The sequence below is a fragment of the Amphiura filiformis genome, chromosome 5, assembly GCF_039555335.1.
Source record: "Amphiura filiformis chromosome 5, Afil_fr2py, whole genome shotgun sequence".
Lineage (NCBI taxonomy): Eukaryota > Metazoa > Echinodermata > Ophiuroidea > Amphilepidida > Amphiuridae > Amphiura > Amphiura filiformis.
In genome coordinates, this window is record NC_092632.1 from 17574563 (window position 1) to 17595008 (window position 20446).

Sequence of the window (20446 nt, forward strand, 5' to 3'; positions counted from 1 at the left end):
TGAAGTTTTATCGTGATAATAGATCTCAGCTGGTTTAAAGAAGTCAAATCATTTCATTTATCTTCACCAATATTACTGTTCCATTCGACACTCGGCAACAGAACTCGGAAAAGGAATACATTATATAGCCCTGGGCAGCATTTCAATACGTTATTCGAGGTACAAGAAGAAATTGCAGAAATCTCTCGGGGCAGTCTATCTCTTTATTTTAAAAACAGTATATAATAAAGTTTCGATTTTTACTTAGAAAAATAAACGAATATCGATAACTTCTCATTTAATGCCATTTAAATGTAATTCTAACTCTATTTTATATATAGAATTACGACATGTATATACCATATTCATGATATTTAATTTGAGCTGAAACACAAAGTCTGCTTGCACAAATTGATTAAACAACATCCTATTCTATAATAAAGATAGAATGAATGAATGAATATTCAACGTTATGTGACAAATTCTAAATTGACTACTAAAATGAATTATAATAATAGCATGTATAATGAGCATTAGAAAGAACCTCAGTGGCAGTTGAGATTGGATTAGGTCTAAGCACTTCCTTTCTCTTGACCCAAAGGCTGACAGTAAAATTGTTAACTTGATTGTTGGGAGTGGCATTCTTTTCCTTGTTCTTTGTCTTCAAATCTGTTTCTCACTTCTCTTTCCATACAGGCCAGCATGCTTATAGGCTTTTTAGCCCGGTTTGAGCATTTCGTTTGAGCCTGGTCCCATCAGGACCCAAGCGTGTCTCCACACGGAGCGATCGTTTAAGGATGCACACAGGATCACTGAAGTGTTACATGGCCAAAATTGAGTTTTCATCACTAATGTCATCTTCAAACCGTATTTTATCTTGTCATTAACAGATTTTGAAGAAATCTTAAAATTTGAACCATAAGAAAAGCTATTTTAAAGACCCTTTTTCATTAAAAATTCGTCAAAATGCAAAAGCAAATAAATCATTGTTTTCCCGCAATAGATCGCGTTCTCGTAACGCGTACTGCGGCGTACAGCTAGCAAAGACACGCACACATGGTAAACTGGATGGGCGAGGTGATTACTGATTGAGGCGCTGGAGTCGCCAATCGCGATCACTACCGTATTTTATCGTATTGATCTCTTCCAAGGTAGGTAAAGCTTGCACCATTGCATTGCAAAACTGCGGGCCGACAGACCACCACCGTCCCCGTCCCAGAATCAGTAGGCCTACTCGATAAATTTCGCCAAAAAAGTGCTGATATAGTGGTATAAATTATAGGTTTTTTTATATGAACATAGTAGTGAATTTTTTGTTTGTTTTTGCTTTGTTTTTCAAGTTTCATTCTGAACTTGAAAAGATACAATTTATCTGTAAGAAGTAGCCTAGTTACCCGTAAGAGGCCCTGTAATGATGACGCAATCTGGTAGATACTATAGAAAACGTAGGCCTTAAATATTTTGCTAGTAGGCTAGACTTAGCCCGTATAGTAGGCCTACATCATTAGGCTTATTATTTTATGTTTAAAAATTTGTTTTATTTCACTCATTCATTCATTCATTCATTCATTCATTCATTCATTTCATTGTTATTATTTGATTTACCAAGTTGGTGTAGTTGGACAATAATATAGGCCTATTATATTAGCTTATATTTTATGCAGTCCCAGCCTTGGTTCGGGAGCCTCTGCGGTCGTTCAGTCTCGTCTTCATTTTGAAGACCATAAAAAATAGGCAAGCAGTTACTACCGGTAGGCCTATATTAGATACCTAAAGGACCCGAATAATGTTTCAAAGTGTTATTAAAACACGGATTTAAGATTCGTTTTCAAACGTTCTCTACTCCTGATTGACCATTAACGCAATGTCAAAAACGTTGACATTTCAATAGGCCTACATCATGTCGACCATCTAGGCATAGGGCTATGACTGTCAAAAATGTCGATATTTGAAATCGGCATAGCGAGCACGCGTTTATGAAAGCATTTTCATGAATGTTTTAATGCTAAATAATAATTTCAAACGAGAAATATAATCGAAAACGCAAATTCGTGCTTTTTTATAACCCATTTTAACTACATTTCCATTAGTACTATAGTAGGCCTATTAGGTCTACCATGCCATGATTGCGATAAAAGCTTTTGGTTTTACAACACTTTTTGCGAATATTTTGGCCGAATGCCTTTTTATTTGCAATGTTTGTCTGGCTTTCAACTTTCACGTTTTCTGCATACTTTAAAAGGTAAACTGCTTTAAAGCATTTTTCGTGAATGTTTTCATGCAGTGTTTTAAAACGCTCTTTATAGCATGATGCCTATTATGCCTACGGTAGGCCTACTGCATAAACCACAATCTAATTTAAAGCCATAAGTGTTCCGTTTTCTACTTTTGAAATTCAGTTTTGTTAGGCTATGTAAATTTCCGTGTTTTTCAGTTTTCTTGTGACCTCTCCGTGTTTTGCCCGTTTAACATATATAGGCCTACTTTTTGTCCGTTTTACAAGAAGTTTATTCAAGACATATTACAACTTTTACCCCACTTTTTACACGTTTATTTGATTGAAAACAACACAACACAACGACACACTTTTTTATATTTTTGTTGTTGTATTTTATTCACTTTTTATGCGGTACAAAATAGTTTACAACTTTGATATTCCGTAAAAAGTTAAAAATAAAATATGATAACAACAAACAATTACAATAACAAAAACGGAATATTGAGTAATGCGACACATCAGAATCTTTTAAAATTTTACTTGGGATTCCTGTGGTGTAGGCCTAGCTTTAACGGGCGTTAAAATGCCTATCTTTGGCGCGGACGGGCCGCTGTGGTGCCTCTCAAGCACCAACTAAAAAGAAAAAGCAACGAGTAGTAACAACATCATGTTTGCGGTTCAGAAAAGAACAATGAACATAAAAATGCAATATTTGTCAACACCACAAAAAAAAGAAAAAAAAAAGAAAAAGAAAATCACCAAAAACATTGCATTTTTAAAACAAAATCATGAAAATTAGTACAAAACAGAAATCGCAATTATCATGATTATGTCTCAATTTATTCTTCATTTCATAAAACTTCCTGATTATCTGCTAATAATTGCTTGTCAGATAGGCCTATTCTATGCTAATTTTAATGTTCTGATGTCCGCAAATTTTAATAGAGAGCATGATCTTTTTTTATACGGAACAGGGCAAAATTGTGCTTAAATAATCATGGTTTCGTTCGCGGCAACACGACCATGCACTGTGCAACTCATTCGCGTAACCTGTCTGTCTGTCCGCGCGCCCTGGCGCTCCTCAAACGCCGACGCGACGCCGCGGCCTTGCCGGAAGCTCTGCTGCACCATGGAAACAAGACTGCAGTAAATAAAATGGCTGCACCATGTGGATAAAACATCTGCCGAATGTGCACGGATAATTTTGTCATATTGTATATTTTACCTTCTAAATCACCAAAAAAATGCCAATCTGCTGCAGATGGACGCCCCTTCTCATTTTCTAACTTGACCAAACGTCACAAGTCACCGGATTATATATTTATGGAATAATCTTCAAAAATGGACCTAAAATCGGCTGTATTTTTCTAAATCGCGATTTTCGGCAAGTTCACTTTTGACCACTTTTAACCATTTTGGTCCGCCATAGCGTCTAAATGAAGCATCACTGAGGTAAGTTTTTAAGTCAAACGTTTAGATATGGCCAAAATCTAGATAGTGTTTTTCATTTTTTAAATTAGGGCCTAGAACTTTTTTATCACCCATGATTCAAAAAATTTGAACACGTGTCACACTTTTTACTGATTTTTTGCCTATATTTTAAAAACTAAGCAAAATTTCGAAAAAATAAAAAACACTTTCTAGATTTATTCGTCTAAATTAATAAAATTCATGTTTTACAGTTTTTGATTTTCAAAATTTTTTTTTTATGGCGGACCAAAAATTTTTGGTCAAAAAAGCCGTTTTTTTGGATTTTCTCGAAAATTGTACTTTTTGACCCAAAACTGACATTTTAAATGGATTTATGAGCTCATTTCCGTTCAAAAAATGTATACTTTTATATACTTTACATAAATAGTTTTCGAGTTATGAGGTGAATAATAATGGATAATTAGTGATCCTGTGTGCCTCCTTAAACAAACCCATTCCAAGGGTATCTGATTATCACCTCCGCGATATTTCAGCTGTTTAAACTTAAAAGCAAACGACGAAATTAGTCCTTACCTATAGATTTATTGTTTGATTTCAAAATAAGTCATGATGCAGTCATGTCTACAGTAGAATTCAACTCGACCTTTGCAGGACTTAAACCCCATTAAAAGCTATTAAACCAAGATAACACTCATTGAAAACAGCTCAACTGATTAAATCATATCTTCTCTGGTTAAATTTAGGACATGTTACAAAACTATATTGTCTAGAAGTTTAGAAGAGTACTTTTAATATTGGCCGGTTATTTTTCACACAGCGACGTTAACTAGGCAATGTACTATTACCTATAACATTAACTAAAACACCAAAGTACGCATATTTCCAAACATCTAAATTAGCTAAAAATTTAGGACATGTTACAAAACTATATTTTCTAGAACTTTAGAAGAGTACTTTTAATATTGGCCGCTTATTTTTCACACAGCGACGTTAACTAGGCATATCCCCATTCTTTTAACGTAGGCTATTTGTAGAGGTCACGCGTCAATGGGAAAGAGCACTGTGTATTGTGTATAGATAAAAATTCCCTTTAAAAGGGAAGGCCAGCGTCAATGCAGAAGAGGTCTTGTAAATAGTTTGGGTCACCGTGAAAGGCATTTTTAGGATCACGCTTACATCCATGTTACATGACAGTTCACCAAACCATCAATGGTGAGAACATGCACACTGAAACAGCAAAACACATTAACTCCTATAACTCCTGTCAACTCTTTAATTCATTACTCCAAATTGTTCTGTATTTTTGTCTTTACTGCTTTTTACCCATGCTTATTATAAAAATCAAGAAATACACTGCAGTTGTTAGTTAATTCGCTATGTTAACTCAACTTACATGCACATTTTATTTTAAAATTATTTTATATTATTTCGCAATGTATAGTTTACTATAAAGTAGATAGTGGCAAGCACATGATAAAGGACTGATCATTCACTACAATCTTCACTTTTAAACTGTATTTTTTGAATGTGTTGATTGTTAGTCCGAAACTCCTGCAAAGCTATGGACATGGCATCTTACCTACTCCATTCTGTAGTCTGCATTGTGTGTTTTCTCAGTCTTCAATCATTTTGTTGAATGTAATTTTATGAATCAAATAAAAAAGATAGAAATTGGCCTCACTTTAGTTATGTGTCATTTTACAGTATTTATCATTTATAAAGTAAGACAATAATTTATTTATTTTCTATAAGTGCATGTCAAAATATGGGATATATTGTTCAATATTATAGCTAGCCCCTAAAAACTTTATTTTCAATTGGATTTTTCCCGTTGAAAAGACAAAACTGATGTTAAAGATAGCAATAATATCATCAATAACATTTTGAGTCAATTTTATCCATAAAACGATACAGGATAGGATAGATAATTACTTTGACTTCAATGTGGTCCATATAATGAAGATTTTGATTCCACAACATTATTAGATCTGTTATCAACATATCAATTATGCACTCACAGGCAACCAAACATCATGCTATGCTCATGCAGTAGTCCACTGATATGACCTCGTGATCATTCCCCGCTTTGACCATGTCATTTTTTTGATATGCTGATTGCTGAACAAGTTTATGTTTATATGTGTAGGCCTAACCTATGATAACTTTTTAAGTCATAATTAATTCAAACATAACTTTGGCAATACTCAATCGTTTTTGTTCGTTGAAATGGCAAAACATACTTTCTTTTCCTTGCAAATCGAATTAGCAGACATCAAAAACATTTCCACCACGAGAAGTAAAAAAAATAATTCATACCAATAGAAGAAGGCTATAATCTTAGCTAATCTTTAGTGTACACAAACCCCATCTCAGAATTAGGTACCAGCGCCCTATGCGCTGGCGAAAAACGGACAGTAACTGCAGTATGTCTGCTATAGCCACCGAAGCAGACGTTACAAAACCATAACCGTTGTATAAATGAGGTATAAAAGGTTTGCTTTGGAATAACATGTCTTCATCATGATCACAGTCGTGAAATATGATCCGTAGACGACATTTTTATTTTTATTTATGCTTACACCATGTCCCGGGCACCATGTCTATAGCACATATCAGTCATTACAAAATTAATGTTGCCAGCTAAGTTAAGGGTTATGAAGATTACCTTGAATCGCATTACTACGAGATGGAGTATTCTGGAGTATGGTTGTACTACTTGGCATCCGCTGAACATAACCCTTACCAACCGCCTTGAGTCTACTCAAAGATTCGCCTGTCGTGTCATTCTTCAGTCTTGGAACCTCCCCTATGAGGACCTTCTCTTGGATTCCGACCTAGCGTCGTTATGTTGCTTCACTGTGTCAATTATTTAAAATCTGTGCCAATCTTTGTTCTTCTCCAAACCCTTTCCAGCCACACCCCAGACCCGGTCTACGTAACCGCTGTTCTAGTTCCTTTCCGCCGGCTTTCACTATCCCAGAGATCATTTTATCCGTTTGCCTCCTCCATCTGGAATTATCTCCCTGAGGCTATTGTCAATGCTTCTTCCCTCCAGGCCTTCAAATTGGCCATTCAGTCCCATCTCCTCTAATCAGTTCGCCATAATTTATTTTTTGTTTTATTTTATTCTGTCTTGATTATATGTATTTTCTAGTATTATCTTGATTTTAATGTATGGGCAATCCTTTAATCTATTGTGTTTTCAATATTGGATATGCCTGGCCTTGTGCCAAATGTTATAAATAAATAAATAAATAAATAAATAAATAAATAAATAAATAAATAAATAAATAAATAAATAAATAAATAAATAAATAAATAAATAAATAAATAAATAAATAAATAAATAAATAAATAAATAAATAAATAAATAAATAAAAAGACAGTGTTCATTGAACACAACCTTGCTGTGCCGTGCCATGAAGCACTTCAAGAATTTAATTTAGTATTTTAATTTAAAATAAAACAGTGTTTTCGTTTTGTACTTACCATGTTTTCTTGCATTTATGTAATAGTTGTCTATCTCAACATTTGCTTTTTATTTCTTTTTGTGTGGCTATTTCCATTATACCTTGTAATTTTTTTTTACATATTTACATATTATTATTATTTACATATTTTCTAATTGTTGCAATTATTGTATTTTTATTTGTTGTAAATATTATATCATTTTTATGTGTTGTTTGTTTTTCTTTTCAGTGTCTTTATTCTATTCAAATACTGTTTGTGCTACTTTATTGTAAAATACTAAAATGATATTTTTGGAAATCTGGAGCAAGGAAAGTCTATTTTCATGGTGTTCATGCATGGTGTTAGGACACAGTTCATATAGTGTGTGTTTGGGGTTTGTGAGTAGGCCCCTATTTGTGGTATTTCGACTGTCTTTTTCTAAGTAGGATTATACTTACATGAGATATATAGCAATCCAGAAAATTCTTGTATTATGTATAAGTGTATGGATACCAACAGCAATCAAACCTGAACAAAATGAAAAATACAAGAAATAGAAAAGGTCAAATGGTTTTGGGCATTAACTTTAAACGAACGCAGAACCGTAAGTATTATACCTATTATTATGCAACAATTCACATCACAAGATATACGTACACTGTGTGCATGAAGTACATCTTGTACCGGCATATCGTGTATAATTATTTTCATCACATCTTGGAAGCTAAATATATCCTCACTTTTCAAACTGCGGCATTGTAAGGTATTTACTTTTGTTTCAAATAATATTAAAATCTCAAAACAAAAACAATGGCCTGTAGAACAATGGCCATTTTCAGCCACAGAATTAAATGTGTTATTCTTTTTTATAATTTAGCACTTTGTCATCTATTTGCTTATTTAATGTTAGCAGCTATTTTAAACTGTTGCGATTTGATAGTTCAAAGCAAAGAGCTTTTAAATAGAAATAGAGTCGCAATAGATTATATAATCTTTTTGTTCGTTTGATGCCGATTAGAAGTTGCGACAGGCTATTCATAAAAGTGGTACCATTGTTTCGAATAAAGGGTTCCGCCATTAAATTGGTCACTGATCCGGCATCATATTAACGCTCTACACAGCAGGCGAGTATCAATAAGTGACCACACTACAGTCATGTGTAAGGGCAGTCATGCGCAAAGTGGTACCATTGTACTCATGTATCCCAAATGTGTGCTTGTGTGGGTCTGAAGACTATAAGGAGGCTTTAGCTGTCGTTGCAATCATCTTTACCACCCACCTGACGATAGGTGTTTCATTTAAATAAATTGAATGCTCTTGGTGATCGATTACACATTAGAATGTATAAAGGCTGCCATGTCCAGTCCATATATCTATATTACACTATAATGGTAATCGCTATACGTATACATGTAAGTATAAGTATAGGCCTATAAAGGTTGTTTTTAAGAAATTTCCATTTAATTTTATTTTAAGGAGATTGGTATAGAAATAGTGGCGTACCCAAAGAGGGGAGGGTGTTGGGGAGGGGCAGATTCACCTCTGTGAGAAGTCTTGGGAGAGGGAGGGAGGAAGAGGGGAGGAGGGGATATGGAGAATGAGAGAGGGCTGGAGGAAGGGAGAAATAAAAAGATATAATAAAGACAAGTAGATAAATAGAAATATAAGGAAAATGATGGGAATGAGAGAGGGAGGCCGAGAGGGGACAATGAGAGCGAGGGAGTGATAAAATGTAGGCCTAGGAAAGAATAAGTACAGAGAAGGGAAAAGAAAGGAATGATGAATACATTTAATAATAATTATTAGGCCTATATAATAACTAAACACATAACAGCACTGGGCAGCCATTCGACTATGTCAATGCCTTTATTCGTTACGTAATTAAAACGCCCAGTCAGATGTATTTCACACCTACCAAACACAACTCACCCAATTTCGCAAACTGGACGTTGAATGTACACTCTCATGAATATTGATTGGCAACATTTTCCAATATGTCAGCGCTCTAATCGGAAACAATAGAACAATAGACCCTGCAGAGCGTTGGTTCAAAGCATCTTGCGAATAGTAGTGTGATTTTGTAACAAATGCATTCGGCGGAGGGGAAGAAAACATTCATGGCATTCTTAGATTTCCGTAAAGCATTTGATACGGTGTGGAGGGAGGGTCTTCTTTTGGCAGCCTGGAACTCGGGGTTAAGGGGACGAATGTGGAGATTAATTGATGCGCGGTAATATTAAAACTGATTTTTTCGAAGTCTCTGAAGGTGTTAAACAAGGCTGTGTATTGTCACCTGTATTATTCTGTAATTTCATACATGAATTTACTAAATTGCTTAAAAAGCATGAAATTGGTGTAAGGATTTATAACGTATGTGTCGGTAGCCTTTTTTGGGCCGACGATGTAGTGTTATTAGCCGACAATGAACACGAGTTGAACAGAATGTTAAGTTTAGCAGCAGCATTTGCTGATGAATGGAAACTAAGCTTTAATTATGACAAATCTAATGTATTAATAATAGACCAACGTACTGATGCAAATAAGTTGTGGAAATTAGGCGATAAATTCATATCAGAAGTAGACTCTTAGGGGCAGTCACTATTTACGCCAGGGGATGGAGGATTGAAGGGGGAACACGAAAAAATTCTATTATGATTGGAGGGAACACGAATTATATTTATTCCATTTGGGGGGAACATGAATTTTTCCCCCAGTATATTAAAAAAAAAAAAACCACTGTAAAACAGGAAAAGCAGAGTGACAGAGCGGTAGTACATGTTGATATTAAAGCATATGTGCATATTCACTACTTTATTTAATCTTTTGACAGCCTTGGTGGCATGACATGTTTTCTTGGATTACATGTAACATAAAATACAATGTACAAACAAGGCTGATTCACTACTGATTTTTACAGTGAAAGTCAAAATTGTTCCCAGGTTTGTGAAAGTGCAGGCTACAGGGCCTCGTTCTTTTAATGTGTAAAATGTGCAAATACTTGCAATGTACGTGCATGTTAGGTGCTACGCAATTATCACCATGGCCTCGCAGCCAGCACTTTCACCACAAGCTTCGAAACAAATTTGAAAGTATTTTCATTTTTGCTTTTGCTACAAATACAGATGTTGTTATTACTATTCTACACCTACAAAACAGCACAGTACACTCTTTCAAAACCATTAAAGTACAAAATACAAAATGTATGTGCAAATCTGAAAGCAGACGGAGAAAAAAGTCTTACAGCCTGACTAACCCAGGAAAATATTAATCATATACAAAAGTATCAATGTACTAACCCACAATTCTAAACTGTTTTCTTGAATGAAAAATGTGTATTATTGATATGATCCAAAAGTAAATTGAATTTTTAACCAGTATATGAAGACAAATATAATTATTACTATTCAAATTTTAATCTTGACAAAAGGACAGATCCCACTACTTTTCTTGGCTTGTAAATTACTTTTTGCTGGGGCATGGGGTACGTCAAACCTAAATTTTGTGAAAAATACAAAATGCTGTCAAGTTTTACCTTTCAAAGTTATGTACTCAAATCATACATTAAAGTGCTACCACAGTCCACAATAGGGCAAGACCTCGTAATATACGTTCAGTTGAAGCACGTAAACACTGTGGGAAGGGATTATTTTGCTTCAAAAAGCCCCCAAAGGCTGAGGATAGAGATAATGAAAACACACATTACCATTACAACGTGGACATATAAATAATATCAAGAGGGCATTCTTTGCAGAGCAGACAAAGGACACAAGACACCTATGCTTCATGCAGAGTACAGACGATAAGGCCTACTTGCGTCCCGGAACCAGTGAAGGTTTTGAAAAAGCTAGGAATGTAAGAATATTCACACTATCAGACGAAGAGAAGGCAAGGAAACTACCTAAATATGACTGGCCTGAACGGCTGGTGTACATTACACCTGCCGCCCACAGAATTTTCACAAAGAAAGGTGAAGTTCAGGATAGCAATGAAGTACTTATAACCCAAGATGACCATCACTATGTTTTTGTCAGGCCAAAAGCATTTGTTGGTAGCAGTGCTAGTGTCTGGGCTAGTGAAACAATGCAACTAAGATATATGCATCCACATGTTTTTGAATGCTCACCTAAGCAAGATCAACCATCTTATTCTTTCGGCTTGAGAAGATTGTGTGCAGAAGTGCATGATGCAGTTTTCCTCTATGTCGACATGTGTGACAAGCAAGATCTTAGTAATGCTATCACCTCTCATGAGTGCATGAAATATGAGAAAGCTAGAGTCAAACATGCACAACAACTCATTGAAATGAGTGTGCAGCAGTTTAAGACCGATCCCGATGCACAGAAAGATCACATCTTGTTCCATCAAGATATAAATCAATTGATAACGGGATGTTTAAGTGCCTTGGATAGTATATTGGGAAGTCTAGAGTCAGATGAATGTGAAAATGAAGATGAGAAGGAGACTGAAATCTTACAGTCCAGCCAAGAATTTGCCACTGCATATGCAGCTCTGTGTACTAATCTTCAGACCATCAGACTTCCCAAAGTAAAACCAAGATGGGCCGATCTTACAGATGCCGGACCAGGGGTAGGCGTATCAAACTTTAGTGTAAGATTCCGTGATGCAGAAATGGCCAGACTGCTTAATTCAGATTATAGAGTTAGGTGCCACAGGTCCAGAGATGATTCTGGTCAAGGAGAAGCAGAAAGGACTAATAATGCTATTGGAGATGCAGTCATTGATGGTGCTACAATAGAGTGGGAGCGAGAGGAATTATTCCATGGGATGACTGAGGAGCAAATTCAAGCAATGACTATTGATGAATTCCATGAATATGACAAGAAGCGTATGGAGAGGAACGCCTGGATGGTAGCTCAAGAGGTGATGGAGAGAATCGATGATGCGAAAGCACCGTCAGGCTATATTACAGCATACCTATCAAAGCCAACGTGTATGCTTTTCAATGAATCTATATTTGCACCACAAGCCTCAATGAAACCTAGCCATCCTGGATATCACTATTACCAGAAAATCACTAACTTTATTTCCATGCATTACAAAACTGGTGAACTGTTCACGGAATATCTGAAAGGCAGCTGTGAGGAAGAGCATGGCCAAATGTGTGATTATTGTCATGTACACAAGTTTATAGGCCCTGTTGCATCACGTTTTCCTCAACCTATGCCAGACAGAGGAAATCCAGGGCACTACATGGATGTCTTTAATACCCCTTCTATGGATGGCGACAGTGCACGCCAAGTTGATGATTACCTTCCTCGGGCACAAATCAAGATCAGATTCAGAGAAGGGGTCCTAGCAGCTTCAAATGGAGAGGCCATAAAGGCATTTGCATCAGAATTTGCAGTCAATGATGAATTAGTCCAAAAATATGTGAAGCACCTTCACCATTTGCAATGCAAGGAAGAGATGCGTCAAAGGCAGCGGGACATGGCACGGAATGAAAGGGAGCGGCTGGAGTATGATGACTACGATTGGCATGAACTGGTGGGCAATGATTCCCTTTCCACACTTTTAGTTAGTGAACTTACTAAATATCTCAAGAAACACAATCTTCAAACCACAGGTAATAAGCGGGCAAAAATACAACTGATTAAAAGGCACATCCAGAATCAGGAAGATGCGCCCAGAAGTGACTCTGAGAATGCTGAAGAGGAGAGTGAAGACAGTGACCATGAAGAAGTTGAAAGTGAAAGTATTGAGGAGGAGAGTGAAGACAGTGACCATGAAGAAGTTGAAAGTGAAAGTATTGAGGAGGAGAGTGATCAAGTATATGGTGTTGTAGGATCAGACACAAGTGATAGTGCGCACGAGGAAAACTTTGAAGATCATGTTGTAGTCACAAGAAGTGGAAGGAAAGCAGGGTCATGGAGAAGTGTTTTTTCATTTTAAAGTGGTATGTTCCTTGCACAGCGTTACCAACAGGCAAATAATGATTCAACACGTACAAGGTTTCCATATTTGATAGTCATTTTTGTATGATGATGGTCTACAGAAAAGATGAAAATATCCTGATACTATTGATATAGATGAACTTCAGTGTCACATTCTTGCCCCAAAAGAGAAAATACAAAGCAACTTTAGAGGTAACATTGTACAAAATGTGGCCGGGGCCATGAAGGTTTATCAATAGAGTAGACTGAAAATACACAGGTCAAAATTGGCCTGCCCCTTTTTTAATTTCACCAAGTTCTTCTGCTGTAAATAATAGTATTCAGAATGTTCAGAATTATTGCATATATCAAGTCTGTAATAGGTAATTTCGACAATTGTAATCGTGTTTATTATGGTGATATATTATGGAGAACAATAGCGCTCCCGTCAATTAATTATGCTAGTGCAGTGTGGATTCCCAGTAGTCAATCCGATATTGATAAGCTTGAAAATCTTCAGCTTCAGATGGCGCGTCACATTCTCAAAGCCCCCCGCAATACACCACGTGCAGCGCTCGGGATGGGTCCCTATTTCCACGATTCAGAATTATTTCAGAGTAAAATATTTTGCTCGTGTTATTGATTTGGAATCCCATTGCTGGCCAAAATTGCTTTTGAACACGATGATGAGCTTAAACATCGAGCCTAACAAGCTGCGTTACAATTTCTTAAATAGTGTCCAAAATATCTTAAGGGCTGGGGTATGAACGTTTGGACAGTATTTATTGTGGGACATTAGTGCACATCAGACATATCGAATCGCATTCTGAATACGAAGAATGTCCTTCTGATATCAAACATATACAATGTAATACACATTTTATGGCAAATCATTAAAAATTGATATTTTTGATATTTAACAGTACTCGAAGTAAACTTTATAAATCTGATGATTTATACTTAACGTGTATGTAGGTGGGATGAAATGCCGACGATCAATTGAACATTTTGACCTTTCGTATTGAAGATATGGATTTTTTTTCCCAAATCACCAAAAAAATTAGGTCTTTTGGGAAAAAAATCCATATCTTCAATATGAAAGGTCAAAATTTTCAATTGATCGTCGGCTTTTTCCTCCCTGCTACATACACATTAAGAATATATCATTAGATTTATATAATTTACTTCGAGGACTGTTATATATCAAAAATTCGAAAAATATCAAATTTTTATAATTTGTCATAAAATTTGTACTATAGTGTGATTTTCAAAAAATGAAAATTATTTGATATCAGAAAGACATGCTTCGTATTCAGAATACAATTCGATAGGTCTGAGGTGCTCTCAAGTGCCACAAAAATACTGTCGAAACGCAATAAACGCTCATTTTAGATCCCTTAAAGGTAGTATAACATCTCTAATAACAAATGGAAAGAGGACGCTCAAACTAAATCTTCACTCGTTGATTACTTAGCAATTAAAGACGCTCCATATTATGGAGACATATCTTTTAGATGCAACTGACTTTCATGGCGCCTCGTTGAAATTCAAAATTCGCTCTAACACTCTCCCGTTAGACCTTAAAATGTGTAAATGGACACCAGACAATGATGGTATTTGTAAATTATGTAATATTGATCGCGAGGATGTAAAACACTTCCTTTTCACATGTAACTCACTTAACACAATCAGGGCTGATGAATAGGCTCCTACTGTAAACTTGAGAAAGAGCTAATTAATTTAAATGGTATAGATATTTGGGAATTATTCATCTCTGGTAACTTAGACGTAAAGTATAATATGACCCTTGGAAGTGTAAAATTGTTTGATATAAATATAAGTAAGGCATAAGATTTCTATCACACATTTGATAAATTCTGCAAATCCTTCGTGAAAAGAGCATGGAAGGCAAGATCCGAATTGAGTTTGAACGCTACTGATATTTAATGTATTTATTTATATGTGATGAATTCTGCGTTGCTAGCTAAACTGTATAATTGAATATTTTTATATTTTGTTTTATTTTCATGCTTACAACCCATTTCAAGTCAACTTGGGTTGAGACAGGCAGTTTCTTTTGCTTTTGTTATTATCTTGTAATTTTGCATGTATATTCAGTTGTGTTTAAAATTCGTTTTTATATGTATATTGTTTTTGAACGCACCGCTGGTTAGGCGTGTGCCACTGATATAAAAGTGTATGTTCCAATAAATAAATAAATACATTGATCATTTCATAGCGAGTGTGTAAAAGAATTCAAATATCACAGCTATACTTTTGTAGGTCCTGTGGTTCTTGAGTTATGTTGTAAAGAGGGTTGAAACAACAACACTTTTGTAAAACGTACATAATTCATTAACAACACTATATCAAGCAAGATTTCAAAGTATATGAGTTGTAGAATGAACTTTGGCAAAACATCAAAGTGTTATTTTTCAATAATATATTGATTTAAATAATGAAAATCGATATTTTGGCTACTTCGACCAACAATACCGCGTCTACCCTATCATAACTGCTTCCTAATCATTGTGCTTATCAAATGTAAACTTCGTATGCATCATTCAATATATTGTTGTACGTGCAATATTAAACACGCATATTATTGTAATGCCTTATTTCATTTATTGCGTGGAGTACATCCTTGAGGGTATTAAACGTATAATGAGTTGCTTGACACAGTGAAAAAATGTAAAATCTTCATCGAATTATGAAACGTGTTTTGCAGATTATCTGTGTGCATAATTATTATTAAAGGAGCTGGACACAAATATCTCCGATCTGCATTAAATGCGCTATAGCAATGTAAGGGTGACTCATTTAAATCCAGACTCAAACCGTCTCTTTCCTGACAATACATCTTATAATATGTGCAGTCATTTGCATGAGAATACATGTTAATGTGTGCATTTCAATGTTGGTGGAATGCGTTCCTCACTGTAAAACAACCTTTTTGCGAAGAGTTTAATTTCACGAGTTTCACGAGAGGTTAAATTCATGAAAATATACCAATGTGAATTATTCTCTTTTCATCAATATGCTCCTTTATTATAGTGGGGCATGGGCGGAGAGATTAAATTTGCGAAAATGACATAAAAGTGTGCATTTTTAGAATTATCCAAAAGAAAATTCGTCGAATGTTTAAAGAAACATGTTTACCAAGCATCGTCATATACGACTGGGGATCAATGGTTTGTGCATTCATTTATCCATGCGAAACGCTCTTCAGTTGAAATAGTTTTTCTAAATTACAATTTCATATGCCGAGTCGCTGCTTAGAATCAAGGAACTTTCATATCAATATTAGAAATGATTTTGTATGAAAACAATCGAGCAATATTATCAGTGTTATGATGTTGTACTATGTTGTACAATGGAATTTGGAAAATGGTTATTGTGTCTGGCGTCAAGTGAATGCAGTGTTAGATACATGTGCATTTATAGATGGCGGATACCTTCAAAATACGCCCAAGATAATACGCCTAACCTTAGACGTCTAAGATGCATTCTTAGGCGTCTAAGATGCAATCTTAGGCGTCAAAGAATTTCATTGGTCAATAATTGAATACGCCTAAGATGATTGGTTGTTTGGGATTTCGGGTCCTGTCATTCGTTGATTTAAGTCTACCGCGAAATTCTTAGACGTCTAATTGCATCTTAGGCGTCTAAGAGACGTCTAAGGTTAGGCGTATTATCTTAGACGTATTTTGAAGGTATCAGCCATCCGTATGCATTTGACACAAGCGTCTAAATATTTTGTCATGGCTCATACCGTCCGTATAAGCTTTGTCATATATTTCAGTTCAAGCGTACAATCTTTCATTTCAAAGCGTATGGGAAGATTTGCATCTGTACTGTGTATATAATAATAATAATGTCACCGTATTTTGCAAGAAGTGATATATCCAATTATGTGCAATTTTTCTAATAATTTTCATTAAATGATTCTTAAACTAGACGAAAATATGCATCATTGAAATAAAAAAGAAAACAAAAACATATATATGAGGAGTTAAAGATGTAAATAAAACTATCAGGTTGTGAGTTCAACAACACTAGCCAAAACAAATCAAAATCAAAAGATGGATTCGCAATTAAGGGGCATTATATTGATGCTCAGTGCGCTATTATTAAAAGTCAACCACACTGAATAAGCATTAAGAGCTACCAAATATTTGGTTTACCGGTCCTCAATATTTGGTCGAGTAATAATCACAAATTGACATAAAAGGTTGTCTATAAATAGCTTTGTTTTCCAATAATTCCTTTTAATTAAAATTGGATATTTCGATAGCATTTATATTGTTCTTGTTTCTGTCACAGACGCAACGCTAGTGGAATTTAAAATATGAGAACCATATCAGAGAATATAACTTTTTAAATAACAGCCATATTTAAGATTAGCATGATTATGTGTTCAATGTGCAAATGTTAGCTGTGTTTTACTGAGTGTTAGCAATAATATATACATTATATAATGTATAATTATTAAGAAATCTATTATATAGTGTATATGTATTGTTTTTCAATTAAAAGACAGTTAAAGGTAATTCACTATAACTTAGGGACTAGTTTTTGTTTGCTTCTTTTTCCTCTGCTTATCTATATTTTGCGAATTGGCTAGTCATATAAAGACGTAGCCTATAGATGATTGATCCATATCAAATTCTTTTCAGAATAAAGGCCAAAAATGGATCAGATAAAAATATGAATATATAATGGGGACTATTTCTATAGCATAATACTCCATATTTTCAGACACATTTTCCATAAAGAATATATACTGCATTATACAGAAAAGAGAACTTAACAGAATTTAGTAATAATATGTCACTTTATCAAGTTACCCAACAAACACAAAAACGTTTTTAAAACGTTTTAAATAAGTTATATTTTGGGTTTGGGTTTAGGTAAAAACGTTTTAATAACATTAAAATGTCGGGTTATATAAAGGTCATGAAATCGTTTTAAAACGTTTTGTATGACAACACACTACAACAATATTTTTAAAATGTTTTCGAAATATCATTGTAAACTATTTTTGCAAACATTTTTGGCCAAATATTTTGTCAACACTTCAATAACATTATGTTAAAATATTTGCACCCAGAAAACACAGAAATGTTTTTAAAATGTTTTTTACAAAACGTTTTAATAACATTTAAATGTCGGGTTATATAAAGGTCGTGAAAATATTTTTCAACCCCAAAATAACATTCTGTTTAGAATGATTTGTACCAAGTTTTCAAAAATGTTTTTGGAATGTTATTAAAACGTTTTTATACCCTTTATATAACCCGACATTTAAATGTTTTCTGTAAAACATTTGTGTTTGCTGTGCAGTAAATTACCAACAAATGTTATTTAATGTTATGAAAACGTTTTATACCATTAATGCACCCTTTATATAACCTGACATTTAAACGTTTTCTGACAACCTTTAATAAATTTTCGCGAATTATGTCGAAAACGTTTTGTGTTTGCTGGGTACATTCTTAGTATACTAAAAAGCTTATACCGGACACAATAAAACGTGCAGAGCCCTGTGCCCTTTCGCACTGAAATCTGTAAATGATGCAGATGAGTGTATTCATCAGCAGGGTCTTTGGTGTATTATAATACCATTTGTATATACATTGGCTCCTATATTGATGAATAGCTATTGTGCGTAATGTAAACCTTGACCATGCAGCAATAACACTCATTTCTTTTCAATAAACATGCTACATTAACTAATAGTGTACCACCTGTATTGTTAAAAACTACCATATACGGCCATATATTGAAAAGGTAACGCATTGATTATTTTATTCCAGGTGGTAACAGCCGTTATGGCATACATGTATAGGCTATATATTGTGATGGTTTAGAGTGGACTTTGCTCATGCAATTTATCTTATCAGAAGCGATGTCCTTAAAAACTGTCACCTCGTAAAGGGCCTTGTAAACATGGTCATTCCGCGTCCATGGTCATGACATGATAATCTGCAAGCATGTATTGCTCTATGGGATGGGATGATGTTATGGAAAACAAAATGGAGCTTTTAGTTTAAAATAATAAAGATTTAGGCTATATAAATTTCTACTTACTTGCTGCTGTAAGAAGACCCCATGTCAATGCCACAATAACAAATGGACGGCTGCAACACTGACTCGGAAACCGCCGACTTGCAGGTGGTTGATCTTCCGCCATCTTAAAAATTAAAAAACTGATTGTTGTTTTTCTTCCCAATTTTTCCTTCTGTACGAAACAAAGCTTTATCAGAATGGTTTGTGCACTCTTTACGTGCTCGTGATATGGCAAGCTGCTTGCCAAAATATATATATCCAGGGAAAAAAGTAAATACAATTTCTGGCTGTTTGGATTCACATAGTCGTCAAACGAGTGATTAAGGTTTATGATCGCGACCAATAGTCATAATGAATTCAGCCTTATTCCAATACAGCAGTGAGTCACGTGAGTAAGCAGAAGCTACTTATGCGGAGGTCGAGCCGAGCATCGACGACAGAACTGATAAGATATGCAGTGCTATAGAAGATGAAGTCAGGCAGATATCTCGATCAATGCACACACGGGCATCCTATTATCATAGCTACAAATGGAAGGGTGCATGCGTGTGTCGAGTTGGTTTGTAGATATAGCGCGAGGAGGGGTAATAACCATGATTGCCCTAAATAAATAAGGGTTCACTTATTTAAAGTTAAGTTAATCAAAAAAGGTAGATTTGAGAACAATTTAAGGACAGTTTTAAGAACCACTCATAATCAATACTTGCGTGATTTGAAATCAATAACATTGTTCATAGGAAAAAATAAGGAAATAAAGATAAACGTGTCAAGTTATGCCTTTAGTAATTCATTTTTAAAAACGGCATGGCGTAACTATGTGATAAACTTACATTAGAGTATTGGGAGCACTTACACCTGTGTCCGTCCTTTTTTTCAAATCACACTATTGTTAAAAGTAGTGTATTGTTCTTTGAGGAATACAAAACAACAATTCAAAAAACCATTGGATCATCGGGAGTCAAGGTGTTAAGTTAACATGACAACTCAGCTGAAGGTCAGTGGTTCTGGCCGCAACGTTGTTGCTCCAAGATATGTTTATCTGGTTGACTAGAGTTAATCTTATCTCTCTTGGATCATGAAACACATTTTTTCTTCAAATTTAATTCTGGCAGTATTTTCTGTTGGAGTTAAACAACACATACAGGGTGCCTCTGACAGATTTGTTCCGTCGTTATTGCCACCACGAAACAATACGGAAAATGTATGGTTTTAAGTAATAAAACACATACTATCACATATTTTTTTTAATTTTGAAAATTAGCTGCTCCGTTCTTGTTTCAAATGTGCATCAACCAGTGCATGATACTTCAAGTATTGAATCCATGGAAAATATCTTACGTAAAAAATTGGATTTCAAAACCAAAGCGGTTAATTGTAAAAATTGACATTTGAACTGGTAGAAAGGTTA

General features: G+C 34.9%; 1 protein-coding gene across 1 annotated transcript in view; it reads right to left on the bottom strand.

The window, feature by feature from the left end:
• LOC140152735 (uncharacterized) overlaps positions 1-19503 on the bottom strand; it is a 33860-nt gene extending 14357 nt beyond the window's left edge. The window contains exons 1-2 of the mRNA XM_072175213.1: positions 19060-19503; positions 7537-7606 (exon numbers count right to left, since the gene is read on the bottom strand). Of these exons, the coding sequence (XP_072031314.1) occupies positions 7537-7606; positions 19060-19162 (173 nt within the window). The 5' untranslated portion in view covers positions 19163-19503. The remainder of the gene's footprint in view (positions 1-7536; positions 7607-19059) is intronic.
• Between the last annotated feature and the right edge of the window lie 943 nt (positions 19504-20446).